Source organism: Cupressus sempervirens, chromosome 4, assembly GCF_028749045.1.
Source record: "Cupressus sempervirens isolate cs-2001-9-10 chromosome 4, ASM2874904v1, whole genome shotgun sequence".
NCBI classification, from domain to species: Eukaryota; Viridiplantae; Streptophyta; class Pinopsida; order Cupressales; family Cupressaceae; genus Cupressus; species Cupressus sempervirens.
Genome location: NC_143121.1, coordinates 96980947 through 96998969, shown reverse-complemented (window position 1 = coordinate 96998969; position 18023 = coordinate 96980947). Strand labels below are relative to the sequence as shown.

At 34.3% G+C, this 18023-nt stretch overlaps 1 protein-coding gene across 2 annotated transcripts in view; it reads left to right on the top strand.

Annotated features, from left to right (window-relative positions):
• Window positions 1-18023, top strand: part of LOC149560108 (AT-hook motif nuclear-localized protein 10-like) — a 66314-nt gene that overhangs the window by 40175 nt on the left and 8116 nt on the right. Inside the window, exon 3 of one of the 2 annotated variants that reach the window (XM_089824510.1) lies at window positions 2451-2582. The exons of the other annotated variant lie outside the window; for it this stretch is intronic. Coding sequence (XP_089680636.1) covers window positions 2451-2582 — 132 coding nt within the window. The remainder of the gene's footprint in view (window positions 1-2450; window positions 2583-18023) is intronic. 2 annotated transcript variants of the gene reach the window in all.

Below are 18023 nucleotides of genomic sequence, written 5' to 3'. Positions count from 1 at the left end.
CAACTCTTCCAAAACCACATGTCAATGATTTAAGTGCCAATTCAGAAATTCTTGGAGTGCCCATTCTAAAAATGGCACAATTACAAGTTACACTGAGATTTCTCTTACAACATTTGAAACACAAGAAATTACACTTTGAACATGAACTGACTTCAGATAGATATCTTGTATAAAGATGATATGCATAAACCTCTCTGTAAACTGAGTGCAAATACTTCTCAATTCTATCAGCAATCTCTGGAAAACTTGTCTTCACAATTTTAGAACTGACTTGGAAGAGAGAACAAAATTGGTGCATTGTTACTGTTGTGCCTGAACTTGATCAAACGGTATCCCATCTTCAAATGAAATCAATTACTTCCTTATTACTGTATCGAATTTCAGATCTCAGAATAGATGTCTTTCTCAGAAGATGTTTCCAAACAACATTCCTTTTATAATCAATATCTATGCCTTGTAATCTTAGTATATAATCTTTAATCTTTCATTTCAATTTATCCATATAATCGTAACACTTAATACTCCTTATAAATATATTTTCATCTTTCTCAATGGCACACACATATTGCTTTCACAATCTCAGTCAAAACATTCGTTACTCAATCCATATTTACAATTCTCTCATTGAGTTTACATACTATACAAGAAGTCTCCATCCAGTGATTCTTGCACACCATTTCATAATCCTTTGCTCTGTTCAAATACTAATTTCTATTGTTCAAACTGGTAGGATATAGTTTCATTCGCTCGTAACTGACCACAGTTGAAGCATTTAGAAGTTACAACTCTCTCATAACTTAATGTTCCTTGCATTGATATCATATTTGATAACATTTATTCATGCCGATACAGAAGGAAAGATAAAAATTGGTTTAATGGTTACAGATTAGTTGTGATTCCATTAACTATGCAACCAATTCATTTGCTTAACCTGATGTCATCTACAAATGGACAGCACGTCACCATTGAATGAAAGAAATAGCATTTCCTCACACAATCGATTAAACAATACCTTGTTTCTCAGTCATCCACATTATGTTTTCTTTCAGAACAACTGCTGTGATCTCATAGTCTTCTAGAGGGAGGGTTAAGCTGGGAGGAGATGCTGTTTAGGGGCCACCCACTTTATTAATCAGTGCCCGTTCTACTCTAGTTGGAGGGAGCTTGGTAGTGCTTCACGAACCTTAAGATGTATGACTCCTGTGAATAAGTAATTAATCACCATCGCTTGTTTTGGATAGCAGAAAGGTTTTTGCAAGATTCAGACCAGTCTTCTATCATTGTTTCTTTCATTGATGACAGACACAGTAGAAAAACCAGAACCATCTTTCTTCAGCAAATTGACATAAATATATTCTGTCTCATGATAAACAACAATGAAAGTGGAAACTTGCAAGTGCTGGCTGATAAATACTAATCAATATTTATCACCAAGGTGTTCCCAATACCAAGGTATATGAAAATAAATTATTTCTACTTGTATGCTGTCATTAACAATTACATATATATAATCCCAATGGACACCTGTAATTCTGTGATAACCAGATAACCAGTGAATAGGAATAGTCTGCAAGTTTATTGTAATTTTGCATCTATCTAATGCAACATCAATGACAAACCTATCCAACATAGAGTTCCTGAAAATACCATTGTTCTGATGTATCATGTTATCATTTAAAGGAATATGCACAAAAAAAATAGTAAATTAGATGTTTGCGTAGAAATGATTCATGATGTAAATGATTAATATATAGAGGCTCATGTTTAGAGGAGGAAGACATCTATGAGACTGTTGACATAAGCTGAATTATTTGTTTCCCCATTTAGTCAGTGGAACCTTCTCGCTTCTTAGAGATTGCTACCAAATTATAGGTGCTTCTGTCTCTGACTGTGATACTTTATCCAATTCATGTTTTGCTTATAGTATCTTGCTCTGTTTTACCATGAGAGAATCTACTTAAGACAGACTCTGTCTGCAATAAATTTTATAAATTATGTAGTGGAAATGAATATAAATACCCATTATAATAGAGTTGTATAATTGAATTTTATAAATATGTATTTGATTCTTTGATTAGGTATTTGTTTTTGCACTTTTATTGCTGCAACTACTGATGCTTATTTTAGATTTGTTACAAAAAAGTATTTTGACTGCAGAGGGTTCAATGTGGTTGATTTGATTAACTCTCTGAAAGATGTTTTATCAATTCTGAAGATTTCAGGTTATTGTAAATCTGTAATTTCTTGGAACTATTGTTGTGTTTGTAGTATAGGTGATAGGAAAACCATATGCCTAGTTTTAAACATGGTCCTTTTAAAACCTTATTATTGAGTTCCTCTGATAAATATTCCTTATGAAAGCTATTTAAGAGAGAAATTTGATACTTTCATCATCTGATAGAGAGCTTAGAACCGGACTTGAATCTTAAGGAGATGTTGATGACATGCAGGACATTGCCACAAAAATTATGTCATTTTCACAACAAGGGCCTCGTGCAACCTGCATTCTTTCAGCACATGGGGCTATATCTAATGTGGTTCTACGCCAGCCTGCTGCTTCTGGAGGAGCAGTGACATATGAGGTGTGGACATTGTTTGTATGTCTTGCTGTCTACATTTTGGTTGATTCCTCTTCACCTTTGTTTTATGGTTTTATATAATGCAAGATTTGATCTTAGAGAATTTTTTAGTGTTTTTAATACTGTATTACTAATCCGTGACTCGTTTAATTGTTTTAATGGATGATGGGGTATAATTTGTCATAATCCTTAGTGAAGCATGGTATAACAAATCATAATCCCAAAGTTGTGATTCTGAAATCATACTTGATAGAGGAAGTCAATGCAGAGAGCCAAATTTTTAGACAGTTATGTTGCTGATTTGTCAGAAAACATGCCTGGGTTTGGGTCCAGTTGGAAGCTGATCCACCTTTGGGCCTGTTTGGAGTCCTGTTAAACAGGCCTGGATTTGACTGGAACAAGCCTGGGATTATAAGATGGGTTTTTTTATAGGCTCATTTCATTTTCTTCGTTACTGGCTGAGAATGCCTATCTTGGCTGCCAAGTTTAAGAGAACTATTGTGCTGAGTTTGAAACAATTTTTGTATTCAGCTGCTCTATATCTTATCAAAGATGATAGCATGAACAAGCTTGTCAGTATTATGCCACAGCTGCATGTTGTAGTAGAATTGACTACGCCTACTTGGATTTAAATGTTCGTGTTGTATTTTAAAGCAGTACAATTCCTTTTCTTGGCCATGGTTCACGTGGCTTAATAAATTGGACTATGAGGCTGAGTTGCTTGGTCCCAGGGCCAAGGTGTATCCATATTTGAGGTGTGCTATTATGCTACCTGCCATCAAGTGATTCATGTTCCCAGCACGAGTTTTCATTTCCTTAATGAGGCTGCTTTGATCCTTTTGTTTAAACTTTATTCTTGTGGATTGGATAAAATAAAACTGTCATTATCTAAAGCCAATGATGATGATGATGATCTTTGTCATGATAGTATGATAGTGGTAGCTGATTTTGTTAGTTTAATATTAAACAACAAGTCGTAGAAGCAAAAACTGCAAAATAAATCACGAGTATTTTTGAAATTCTAGTTCTGCCAACTTTTAAACTTCAAATACCATGATCAAATAATGACATGGTATTTTTTGAGAAAAATCATCAAAACTATAAATAAACTTGTCAGAATAGTCAAATAGCACGAGTCTAACTAATTGATTCCTCATTTGACCAATTCTTTTATGAGTTGTTAATTTTTCAGACATAAATTTTTTGTTTTGTTTTGTTTCTTTTTTTTGTCTGCATGGGGTTTTTAGACGAATTTGTAAAGTTTATAGCTGGATTTGGAGATTTCTGGGATGTAGAAACATTGTTTTACTTTTAACATTCGCATGGGATATTTGGAGGAGTTAGAGCATTTTTGAGAGATGATTTGAAGATTTCAGAGTTGTAGGAGAGAAACTGCAAAATTTGAACATTTTTTAACATTGTTTTGATTTTCAGTTTCATCTTGGTTTTTTAGAATGTAAGGAAATTCTTCCACTTTATTTATGAAAAAAACTAATTTACCGGTCTTGGTATTGGTATAGGTACTGTGGTTGGGTTTGGGTTTGAGGTTCAGTTTGTGGGTGGTTGCTAAATTTTTTGGTGGTTGTGTTTGCTCTTTCGTTTTGTCTAAAAAAATTAATATAAAAATCATAAATATATGTGTATTTGCAGCACTAATTAAATGTAGAATACCACTCATAGCATCACATAATGTATAAAAAACAAAACAGCCACACCAATAAAAAATATTACAATGGCAATTACTCAAATTCAAATAACATGATTTATATGGGTATTCAAAAATATCATCACAATCCATATCAAAATTGGAAAACTTGGACTGTCCTCGGACTTGGCAGCCCAAAAAATTAGACTCAGACTTGGTCTCACTAAAAACTGAGGAAAGGACTCAGCAAAAAACAACAAAAAAAACCTAGTTTTGAAAAAGCAAAAAGAAATTAACACATTTAGAGAATGTAAGAGCCATAATTGAAACATTACACATCATCTGATCTCCAAACTCTCAATATTTGTAATTTCATCATTCATACTCATAGTTTTGAACTTAAAAATGTATAAAAGCAGCAGAAATTTATAAATGTTTATAAAACTATATATATTGATAACTTATAAGTCCAAATGTGAAAAACAGCAAACTAAAGACTACTCTTCCTCTTTCCTCTCCTAATAGACTTCAAATTTTCAGGCCTTGAACTAGTAGGTGCTGAGGTAACTAAATGATAGTTGATTCTTCAATTTCAAAGTCCTTGTCTTTGTCCTCCTCCATTTCATCGGAATCATCCGACTCTGTTGCTTCTGTTTCTTCTGCTGCTTCTCTCTCTAATTCTACAAGATCTTATTTAGTAAGGATGAAATCATCGCCACCATTTTGTTCATTGATGGTCCAATCACCATATGGATCAGTTGTGTCCAAGTCAATGGCCTCATGTGAAACACTTTCCACCTTTCTATTGCAAAGGTGAAGTTTGTACTGAACAAAGACAAGGTCAACCTATTTCTCCTCTTTGTGTGAATGTTATCAAATAAACTTCAATTCTGTTCACACTCAAAAACACTGCATGGCTGGGATAAAACACAAATGGCTACCTTTTGAAGATTAGGTGTGCCAATACTATAATTCTCCGATCATAAATCTACAATTTTTTTTTAGATATATCAGAAATTTAGAATTGAGTCAAAAAATGTAACAATCATGATTAAGGTTCTAATTTTTTCCTCTAGCATTGATCAATATTTTTTACATGGTTGTTTATCTCTTTATGAATTGCTTGTCTTGAAGAGAAGAGTCTCCCTTTTGCATCCTTGTAGATCTTGAATAATGAACATTCTAAATTCTTAAATAAGATGGTCAAATGCAATGAACATTTTTAAATTCATAATAAGATATAGCAAATTCAAACCTCAGCTCCAGCTCATCAAGAACCTTGTCTTTTAAGTCATGATTAGGTGCCATCTTATCAATGCATGTAACAACACTTTTGCCATGACCTCCTCATCAATCCTAAATGAATCAGAGAAGTAGAATTTTGGGTTCAAGTAGTAGGCCAAGCCATGTATCAGTTGGTGATATTGGTTTGTGCACCTATGATCTATATTCTCCACCTATGATCAATAATGCGCCAAAGGATTTAGTATTTTCTTGAATTTTCACTGTAGTAATGTGAAATTGTGTCTTTGGCCCCATTTGCGGCTTCATAAGTAAAACCCATTGGCACAACCTCTCCATTCACTATACAAAGAACAAACCCTTACCAAAGGTCAATACCTAAAAAAATGAAAATTTAAAATTATGACAAAATTAATCCCTAAAAAAACAACAAATAGATTATCTTGTACAAGTTTATATTTGTGCTTGTTACTTACCTTGATAAACTCTTACCTTCTTTTCCTCAACTCATCATAAAAAATAGTGCCATCTTCTCTGCCACAACTCTTTTGAAGATAAAGGTTTCCAACCAAGCATTAGACTCAAACATTTTGTTAGGATGAGGAATGTTGCCAAGAGTGCTCTACAATGTGAGGAAATGACTGGCAAATTGTGTCACTCCTAGAGGTACTTGCCATTTTTGTATTTTGATCAAAGAGAGGATCCAAGTATGGTTGTAGATGAATTTGGTGACAATTTAGCATTTTTGGCCACCCTTTTCATCTATTTGATCTTCCTAATGTCCTCTAACTAGTTCAAGTAATGTACAATACAAGGACTCCGTACAATTGTGGAATGTCTATCCATAAGCAATCTACCTACCATATGTAGCTGTGTTATCCATGATAATTTGGACAACAATATTTACTCCGACTTTTGGATCACCCCTTCCAATAAATTGATGAAGTCTCAACGTTTTTAATTTCATTAGAGGCGAAGTTGAAGAGGGTCCTATTCCGTCATTGGATAAGATGTTGCATCGTGTTCTCCAAATTCTTTTCTAATAATCAACCATAGCTTGTGTATTTGATGCAACAACATTGTGGATGTAAGGACGATTTTGCATCACCCAAAAATATTTTTACTATCTTTTTGATAAGGGCTATCTTAGTGTAGAGTTTGCCATTTCCGGAAGCTTAATATTTTTGGTAAGTTGGCTATTGGATCTTAGAATGTTATAATCTCTTCCATGGATGTTCACTTTGGATATATCATCCTAACATAAAGTCTCAATGCAAGATCAAGTCTATTTTTTAAGATATTGAAAATTTTCGGTGTTGGCAGTAAGGTACAAAAATATTGAACTTAGTTTTGAAGGCTTTAGAGGCTCCGAAAAGGGGTCAAACCTCGAGTGCCTAGAGCTTGTGTGAGAGAAACACTATAGAGTAGTTCGTGACATTTGCAATATGGGGTCTTAATAACCAATTAGAGCAACTGGCAATGAGTTAAGGTCTCTGGACTTGAAATTGACAAAAATGAATTTTGTTCAAAATTTCTTTTTGAGTTCCGAAATTGTTTGAGGCCAACTCCTATGTAATAAAATATTAATAAAATAATATCTTAGGGTTGGTCGGCCTCAAAGTTTAGGGTTAAAATTTCTAGAATATTTATGGGTGGTGGAAAATTGCCTATTAATCATCAAGCTTTGCAATATTTGAATAGTCAAGGAAAGTTGAATCAAAGACATTTGAAATGGTTTGAGTTTTTGGATGGTTAGACATTTGTTTTAAAATACAGGAGTGAGAACCGTAACAAGGTTGCAGATGCTCTTAGTAGGAGACAAATTTTGCTGACAAAGATGCAAATTGAGGTTGTTGGGTTCAAGGAGCTCAAGAGTTTGTATCCTTTGGATCCTAATTTTGGTGAAGCTTGGAAATATTGTAGTTGGGTTCAAGGAGCTCAAGAGTTTGTATCCTATGGATCATGATTTTGGTGAAGCTTGGAAATATTGTAGGGTTCAAGGAGCTCAAGAGTTTGTATCCTATGGATCCTGATTTTGGTGAAGCTTGGAAATATTGTACAAAACTTGTTACGTTAGACAAAACCAGATGGTTGGACTTCATAACCCGGGATGATATGTCATTCAGAGGTAGGTAGTTGTACATTCCAAGGAGTTCTATGAGGGAGAATCTTATCAAGGAGAAGCATAGTGAAATGATGGCTAGACATTTTGGTTAGTGAGAAATATTATTGGCCACAAGTATAACAAGATGTTAAAAATTTGTACAGAGTTGTACAGTATATTAGATGGCAAAGGGAGCCAAGCAAAATATAGGGTTATATCAACCATTACTCGTACTAGAGAAGCCATGGGAGGATATTAGTATGGACTCTGTTCTTGGCTTACCAAGGACTCAAAGAGGGCATGACTCAATTTTTGTGGTGGTAGACAGGTTTCCAAAGATGACACATTTCATTCCTTGCAAGAAGACTAATGATGTTCTTCATGTGGCAAAATTGTTTTTCAGAGAAGTGGCAAGACTACATGGTCTACCTAAGAGCATAGTTTCAAATCAAGATTCTGAGTTCGTTATACTTTTCGAGAACATTGTGGAAGAGGTTCAAGACAAATCTGAAGTTCAAATTAGCACATCATTCACATACTAGTGGACAAACATAAGTGGTGAATAGGAGTGGAGAATTTGTTGTGATGCTTGATTGGAGATAAACCAAAGGGAGTAAAGGGATGGGATTTGATTTTTCCACAAGTGGAATTTGCATACAATAATTCTATCAATAGGAGCACTAATAAATCACCATTCCAGAGAATATATGGAAGTAGTCCCAAAAATGCTTTTGAATTGAGGAAGTTGGACAAAGGAGAGACAAGTTTGCGAAAGGTAAAGCTTTTGCAAAATACTTGAGGAATTAACATTTGGAAGTGAGGATGCACATTACTAAGATGAATACATAGTACAAAGCTAAGCTAGATAAGAAAATGAGGCATGAGGAATTGAATAATTTGTAAAAGGAGATGAAGTCATGTTTAATTTGTAAAAGGAGGAATTTTTAGTGGGAACATATAATAAGTTGAAGATGAAGAAGTTTGGACCATATAAGATGTTGAAGAAGGACGATGAAGTCATGGTTGGAGATGAAGTCATCGTTAATTTGCAAAAGGAGGGATTTTTAGTGGGAACATATAATAAGTTGAAGATGAAGAAGTTTGGACCATATAAGATGCTGAAGAAGGACGATTCAAGAAATGTGTATGAAGTAGAGTTGCCTAATGAATTGAATATTTAACCACTGTTTAACATCAGATTTGATAGAATATCATGGAGGTATTGACGACGAGGTCATAGTAGCACAATGCAATATTCCAGTAACCACTTCAGCTACCTAGGAGATTGAAAACAATTTGGACAGTTGTGTTGGCAAAAGCACAAAAAAAAGACATATGAAGAATATCTGGTCAAATGGAAAGGAAGACTTATTGAAGATTCATTATGGCTGACAATGGAGCAGGTTAATTGTCTTGATTTTTCTTTGAACACTTGAAAGGTGATAAGGTCACGTCTCAAATTACCTTGAGTGTTTGATGCAAGAGCATCTTGGGTTAAGGGCAATCTTGCGTCACCCAAAAATATTTTGGGTTTGTCTATTCAATAAGGGCTATCTCAACGTACAGATGCTATTTCTGAAAGCTTACTACTTTTAGTAAGTTGGTTGTTAGAGCTCAAAATGTTCTAATTTCTTCCATGGAGGCTTACTTTGGATATATCAGCTTGCCAATAAGATTTCAATGCAGGATCAAAGTCTATATTTGAAGATACTTATTTTTTTTGATATTGGTAGTAAGGTACAAAATATTTGAACTTAGTTTTGAAGGCGTAGAGGCTCCAAAAAGGGTCAAACCTTAGCTGACTAGAGTTTGTGCTAGGTTAAATGCTGTAGAGCAATTTGTGACATTTTCAAAATGGGGTCATAATAGCCAATCAAAGCAACTAAAAATGAGTTATGGTGTCTAGAAGTTACACTTCCTGAAATGGACGAAAATGAATTTCCTTCAAAATTTCTTTCGAGTTTTGAAGTTGTTTGGGGTCTTCTTTGATGTAATAAAATATAAATAATAATAATTTAGGGTTGTTCGACCTTAAAGTTTAGGGTTGGAATTTCTAGAACCTTCTTGGGTGGTGGAAAATTGCCTATATAAGGCTTGTATGGTTGTCTAGGACTGATTTGGGGGAGGTATATGGTGGCTTTGGCTTGTAGAATATGGTAAGGAAAAATGCCTTGTTGTGATGTGGAGCCTAATTAGACTCAGAGGTTTATTTGGCGTAGTTTTCCCCCATATTATTTCTACAGGGGTTTGGGGGCAGCGCCTCCAAGACGGGGTCAAGGGGCAGCAGCTGTTATTTTTTTATTGGACGACTTATTCTAGCCCTAATTTTGTAAGCAACAAAAGCTTGTATAAAATGGATTAGGGTTAGGGATTTCATAATATCTGATGAGATTGCAGCTTCTTGCAGTGGTATTGAGCTGTAAGGGATTGCGGATTGTAATCACTTGATAAATCATAATAATAATAGTGGACTTTCTGTTGGTGGACATAGCCTAGGGATTGGGTGAACCATGTTAAATCCTTGTGTCTTGTGTTCTCTTTTGTGCGATTTATTAATGTCGATAGGCATTCTACAATGGCAGAATGGGTGGAGTGGGATGGTGTGAGCGTGTTAATGTTAACTTTTATTCTTCTAAGTTAAATTTGACAACTATCTACATGTCAGAAGTTTAAATCTTATTATAAATAGAATATACTTTTAAAAAGAATTTAATAAATACCATGTTAAATATTTGTTTAAATTATAATATTTGGAGATATAAATCATCCATTTTTTTAGAAATTAAAATTAAAATTAAAGGCTTAAGTTAGGTAAAACCTAAATAAATGGAGACAAAGGAAATATAAATAATTTTAGATATAGTAAATTAAATTATCATTATTTTGTAGTGGATATCTATCGGCATTTATTTAGATAGATTTATTTAAGATATCTATACTAGTTATTTTCTGATATTGGTTATATTTGCATGTAATTGTTATTTCTATTCGTAGTTAATACTAACAAGTGGTATCAGAGCTAGACTGTCGTCGTTTTTATCTTTTATTTTTTTAGCTATCCTTTGTAAGAAAGTCTCACGGTTGAGTGGGGGTAATGGCAAATGAGGGTAAGCTGAAGGTTAAAAAGTTTAATGGGCAAAACTTTTAGTTATGGAAAATGCAAATGGAGGATTATCTTTATTAGAAGGATTTATGGCGGTCATTGGAAGGAAAAGCCAAGAAACAGGGAACTTTGATAGATGAGGATTGGGAAATTTTGTATAGAAAGACACTAGAAAATATTCGATTATATTTGGCACAATCGGTGACATTTAACATTGCAAAAACGAAGACAACAAAAGAGTTGATGCAAACCCTAGCAAAGTTGTATGAAAAACCCTCCGTTTAAAATAAGGTATTTCTCATGAAGCGTTTATTTAATATGAAGATGACAGAAGGCGAATCTGTTGCAGATCATTTAAATGAGTTTAATGTAGTTACTACTCAATTATCTTCTGTAAATGTTAATTTCGATGATGAAATTAGGGCTCTCTTGATTTTGTGTTCTTTGGTTGAAAGTTGGAATGGCTATGAGTAATTTTGTTTCTGGCTCTAATACCCTAAAATTTGATGATGTGATTGGTGTTATCTTGAGTAAGGAAATGCGTAGGAAAGCCGTAGGTGGATCTACATTAGGAAGTGCTTTGAATGCACAAAGAAGAGACAAAACAACTGAGAGGAAGTAATTCTGGAAATCATGGGAAATCAAGAGGAGAATCAAAGGGGAAGACGTCTCAGTTTAGAGGACTAAGAGATTGTTGGTACTATGGGAAACCAGGGCATAAGAAGAAAGATTGCTGGACTCGAAAGAACAATGAAGGAGATAAACCAAAAAGGAACAAGGAGGCAAATGTGGTAAGTAGCAAATCTGAAGAGGATGCTTTGCTTCTTTCTTTAGAAAGTGTTGATGATTCATGGGTTTTAGATTCAGGTGCTTCATTTCATGCTACTCCCCATAGAGGTTATTTCCTAGATTATGTCCAAGGGGGATTTTGACTCGTTTATTTCGGGGATAATGAACCCTGTTAGATTGTTAGAAAGGGAAAAATTAAGATTAAGTTGTAGAATGGATGGGAATCATTGGCTACTGCAAGAGGTAAGACATGTTCCAAGGCTAAGTAGGAATTTAATTTTAGTAGGGCAATTGAGTGATGAGGGTTGCATAGTTACTTTTAATGACAAAAATTGGAAGGTTTCAAAATGTTCCGTTGTAGTAGCAAAAGGTGTAAAAGTAGGCACCTTATATCTTTGTACAGGTCATACTGTTCCTTCTACTGTAATTGTTTATGAGAAAAATGAATGTTCAGGAACAGTTGTTGTAGTTGAGCAAGGAGAACAAATAGTTGTAGATTTTGATACAACGCTATGGCACAACAGACTTGGGTACATGAGTGATAAAGTTATGAAATTACTCCATTCAAATAAAGTTTTATCAGGTCTGAAAAGTGTCAATATAGATTTCTATGAAAGTTGTGGACATGGAAAACAAAAGAGAGTGAGTTTTGTGAAGAGTGGGAAGGAAAAGAAAAATGAGAAATTTAGAGCTTTTGCATACAGATGTATGGGGACCAGTGCAATTATCTTCCCTTGGTGGTTCTTATTATTATGTTACATTCTTTGATGATGCAATTAGAAAAGTATGGGTTTATTTCCTTAGACAAGAATTTGATGTATTTCAAACTTTTAAGAAATGGAAACGCTTGGTTGAAAATGAGACCGGTAAGAGATTAAAATGTCTTAGATCTGATAATGGTGGTGAGTATTGTAGTTATGAATTTGAAAATTATTGCTCCACTAATGGTATTCGTAGAAAGAGAACTATTCTAAGGACTCCATAGGAAAATGGACTGGCTGAACGCATGAACATGCCAATAATGTAGCATACAAGGAGCATGAGGTTGCATATTGGGCTGCCCTTAAATATGCGGGCAGAGGATGTCAATATTGCTGTATATTTGATTAATAGAGCTCTCTCTACTTCTTTGGGCTATGGTATTCCAGAGGAAGCATGGACTGGTAAGCTGAGTTATTCTTTTTTTAAAACCTTCGGTTGTGAAGCATTTGCACATATAGACTTTGAAAATAGAACCAAACTGGAAGCTAAGTCAAAGAAATGTGTATTTGTTGGATATGGAATTGATGAATTCGGCTATAGGCTTTGGGATTTTGAAAATCGTAAAATTGTAAGAAGTAGTGATGTCCTATTCAATGAGAAAGTGTTGTACAAAGATCTGTTGCAGCAACATGAGAAGAAAGAAAATGATTATATAGTGCTGGATTATACTCAAAAGGAAGATGTTCCAGTAGTCCCTCATGCTCTGCAACAATTGCAACAACAAATACCACACACCCTAGTGAATGTTAGACGGTCAACAAGGCTAAGTCAACCTCAAAAAAGATTTTCTCTCTCTTTGTACTCTATTTTACTAATTGATGCGAGTGGACCTGAATGTTATGATGAAGTTGTGCAGGTGGATAATAAGACTCAGTGGGAGTTTGCGATGACAGAAGAAATGCACTCTGTGCTGAAAAATCAGACTTGGGATTTATGCAACTTGCCTATAGGTAAAAGGACTTTACAGAATAAATGGATTTATACGTTGAAAGAAGAGGATGCAGGTAAGAAAAGGTTTCAAGTCAAGTTAGTTGTAAAAGGATTTGCATAGAAAAAGGGCATTGATTTTGATGAGATATTTTATCTTGTTGATAAAATGACTTCTATTTGTATTGTTTTAGGTATTGTAGCTATTGAAGATTTGCATTTGGAGTAATTTGATGTTAAAACTGTTGATGTTTGGTAGCTTTGGACAGTTAAACCTTATGAGATTATAGTATAAATATTCATATATATATATATTACATATATAAGTGAGATATATATGTATATATAATATATGATATATTATATAATTCATTATTTTATTAATTATAATGGATAGACATGTCTCATAAGGAGACATGTCTCTCCATGTGTCTTTTACAATATATATAAGAGAAGATTGATGCATTTGAAAAGCATATCCAAAATGGCAATGCAATTACATATGCAATGATCCTCCAAAATTAACATGGTATCAGAGTAGCGCTCTTTCCAAAGACTTTATGAGACTGAGAGACATTCAATGAGTTTAAGTTTGACTCAAGGAGTACACAATCGACATTTTTATATTTTATCAACACAAATTTTTTAGTCATCAGAGGAATCAGTGTTGAAGACTATATTTACATAGAGATCCTAAAAATTTATGCCGAACCCAAATTAAAATATTGTTGACATCTTGTGCATGCCAGAGGTTGTCATAAGCAAGAACATATAATATAATAATATAAATACAATACATTAAGTGCTCAACAGATGAACCAACCAATCAGACATAATACAAAGATATAAAGATATCCTATAGCAAAACTAGGATATAAAGATATCCTATAGCAAAACCAGGAGACGTATAGATTGAAATAGATATCAACAATATTATAAAATGTTATTACGAGAATCGTATACTAGATAAGATAAAATAATTAATGTCCAATGAAAAGCTGGCGATAGCAGGAGCACCAGATGGTGTCCAAGAAAAGCGAACAACAAGAAACAAGAAGAGAGACTAGAAGCTATGTTGCATATAGATGAGCAGGAGAGGATCGAACAAGAGGGAGGAATGTGTGATACTAAATGATCAAGAAACATTTTTTATACTCATTTTTATGTCCATCACACCTTATTAAATACAGTCTATATGATACAGATCAAAATCAAGACATTAAAGGAAAATATGGTCACATCCAACTCAGTATAGAGTGGGAAATGTTTCTACAGTAGTGTATACATCAGGATGGATATAGAAAGGGAATCAAGATTCATATAAGGGGAGAAGGCATTGAAAAAGACCAACATTTCCCTAAGAAAGGGCCCACACTAGCAACAAAACATGTTTCACTATCATGAGACTTGAACCAAACCAAGGGATGTGATCAGAAGATTGGACAATGAAGTACAAAGGGAGTTAATAATATTGGGAAATCGGGGGAGAGCAAAAGGTCATCTTCCCGTGAGATTATAGTAAGAGCACCGGTGACTATCATTGCCAAATTAGTTACATTCAACATCTAACATCAAAGTGTTTTTCTTATCTTTCATATATCACGAAGACCATTGTTGTAATAGAAGGTGGGCATCTCAAGCTTTGTAAAGACGAGAAACAACATATTTTAAATTATACACCATACAATTCACATTCAAATATCTTAAAGGAGAGTTCCATTGAATTATACGAGAACAAATGACTTATGTATTTTAGTTGTTGGCAAAGGGATTCTAAGAAATTCCAAGTCCATTGTGGTTGGACATGAGTAGTTGGGGTTCCATTATTCAACGTGGGTGTCTATTTATTGGGCTGTGACCTTCTCTTGTTAGTGTGGTCGTCATATGGTGTATTTAAAGATAAGATTATTATCTTTAAATTAGAGAGTGAGATTAATAGAAGAAGTTACTACATGAGATAAGTATTTTCTCTTGAGCATAATTTTCAAGTATTACTAATATAGTAAATCTAACATGATATCTTATTTGTAATTCTATATATTGAATATTATGAAAGTTTCAAATATGAATTATGGCTCGTGAAATCAATCAAATTTTTAATGTTCTTATAGTTAAAATATAGTATTATTATTGAGAATAATTATTAAAGGTGATTTATTTATTTATTTTACTATAAGAGCTATTTTCCCTGATCTTCTCCTCTAAGAATTATTGTAGGGAAAGGTAGATTGATATCACATTTAGAGGGAGTCAGACACATCTTGAAAGGTAAAGGAGCTCAAAAGATTGATGTTTAGAGGGAGTCTGCCACATTCGTCAAAATGAGTAGATAGAGGATATGATTCAACCTTTTGGTGATTCAGAGGGAGTAAACCATGTTGAGATGGATTCTTCTGTAATCATTAAGTTGTAGCGGTCAAGAGGACTGCAATTCATGAATATATCTTGTGACTATGTGATTTTAATGGCTCTACCCCCTGTGTACATCATAACGAAGTGACGACTTCCAAATGATCATTACTTGTATTTGCAAAAGTTATTGAAAGGTGACAAGCTTTCAATAACTTAATCTATTATGATGAATATCTTACGATGTCTACACAGATCATGATAGATTTTACTTTGTATGGTGGATGTTTATATGGTATGCATAATGAGAATGTGAGTGCACATACCTTATGAAAATTTAAGCACCTAGTGAATGTCAAATGAGTTGACATTCACGAATGTCAGAAGAGTTGGCATTCAAATATCAAATGAGTTGATATTCAAGGTCAAATGAGTTGACTTTCAAATGTCAAATGAGTTGACATTTTCCAAATGCGCTGGCATTCAATAAACCAGGAAGTCAAATGAGTTGACATTCCCGAAACCATTTTTTACATTGAGGTATTATGTTGTTCATATTCTTGTTTATCCTCCCTAGCTAAGAGGGAGTGTTGATGTTTGGTAGCTTTAGTCGGTTAAACCTATGAGACTATAGTATAAATATTCATATATATATATATATATATATATTACATATATAAGTGAAATATATATATATATATATATATATATATATATATATATATATATGTGAGATATTATATAATTTATTATTTTATTAATTATAATGGATAGACATGTCTCATGAGGAGACATGTTCACCATGCGTCTTTTACAATATATATAAGAGAAGATTGATGCATTTGAAAAACATATACCAAAATGGCAATGCAATTACATATGCAACGATCCTCCAAAATTAACAAAAACAACCTTTCTTCACGGTGATTTGAATGAAGAGATATATATGCACAACCACAAGGATTTGAGGTCAAAGGCGAGGAGAGTTTAGTGTGTAGATTGAAGAAAAGTTTATATGGCTTGAAGCAAGCACCTCGGCAATGGTATCTTAAATTTGACAGTTTTATGTATGAGCATGGTTACAGTCGATGTCATTCTTATTTTATGTTTATGTTGATGATATGCTTGTAGCTGAGTCTAACATGGATCACATTAAGGGGCTGAAACAACAGTTAGCACATTCATTTGTTCTGAAGGACTTGGGGCCAGCAAAACAAATTCTTGGTATGAAGATTTGCAAAGATAGGAAAAATAGAAAATTGACTTTATCTCAGGCTGATTATATTGTGAAGGTGTTGCAACGTTTCTTTATGGAGAATGCTAAAGTTGTCAACACACCTTTACGTGGTCATTTAAAATTGACTAAGGAGATGTGTCCTAAGACATAGGAAGAGGAGGCCAAAATGTCCAAGGTACGCTATGCTTTAGCTGTAGGAAGTTTGATGTATGCCATGGTATGTACTAGGCCAGATATTGCACATGCAGTTGGAGTTGTTAGCAGGTATACGAGTCATCCTAAAATTGAGCATTGGAATGTGGTCAAATGAATTCTCATATATTTGGGAGGAACATCCAGTGAGTGTTTACATGTTGGGGGCTCTACTATTGATTTATAGGGCTATGTTGACTTTGTTTTGGCAGGGGATATTGATATCAGGTGGAGTCCTATAGGTTATGTATTTACTATTGGTCGGGCAACAATGAGCTGGGTTTCTCGGTTACAGAAGGTAAATGCTTTATCCACTACAAAGGCAGCATATGTTGTTGTTACAGAGGCAACCAAGGAGATGATATGGCTTCAGTTTTTCATGGAAGAATTGGGACACCCACAGAGGGATCATTACTTGTTTAGAGATAGCCAGAGTGCCATTCATCTTGCGAAGAATTCTGCTTTACATTCAAAGACTAAACACATACATTTGCAGTACCATTTAATTCAGTCAATTTTGGATGATGGATAGTTAAAGCTGGAGAAGACACATACAGATGATAATCCAACAAATATGTTTACCAAGGCAGCAACAAGGGAGAAGCTGAACTCCTCTTTAGCTTTAATTGGTCTCCTAGATTGAACAAAATAAAAGAACAATAGTGTCCAGGGCGGTTTGATATTCCAGCGGGAGCTACAGGTTTAGCGGTTCTATGATTAGTCTCCAAGTGGGAGATTGTTGTGATGCCGAGTCTAATCAGACTCAAAGGTTTATTCAGCATGGTTTCGCTCGAAATTATTTATATAGGGGTTTGAGGGCAGCACCCCCAAGATAGGGTCAAGTGGCAGTGCCTCAAGTGTGCTCCCTATTGCAATATAGGGTGGGGTTGAGGGGCAACACCCTGGGGGGGTTTTTCGGGGCAGCACCTTTGAAGCCAAAAATGACTTTACTATTGTAAAAGGCATCGGCTGTTATTTTCCTATTGGACGACTTATTCTAGCCCTAATTTTGTAAGTGGCAAAAGCTTGTATAAAACGACTTAGGGTTAGGAATTTCATAATGTATGATGAGATCGTAGCTTCTTGCAGCGGTA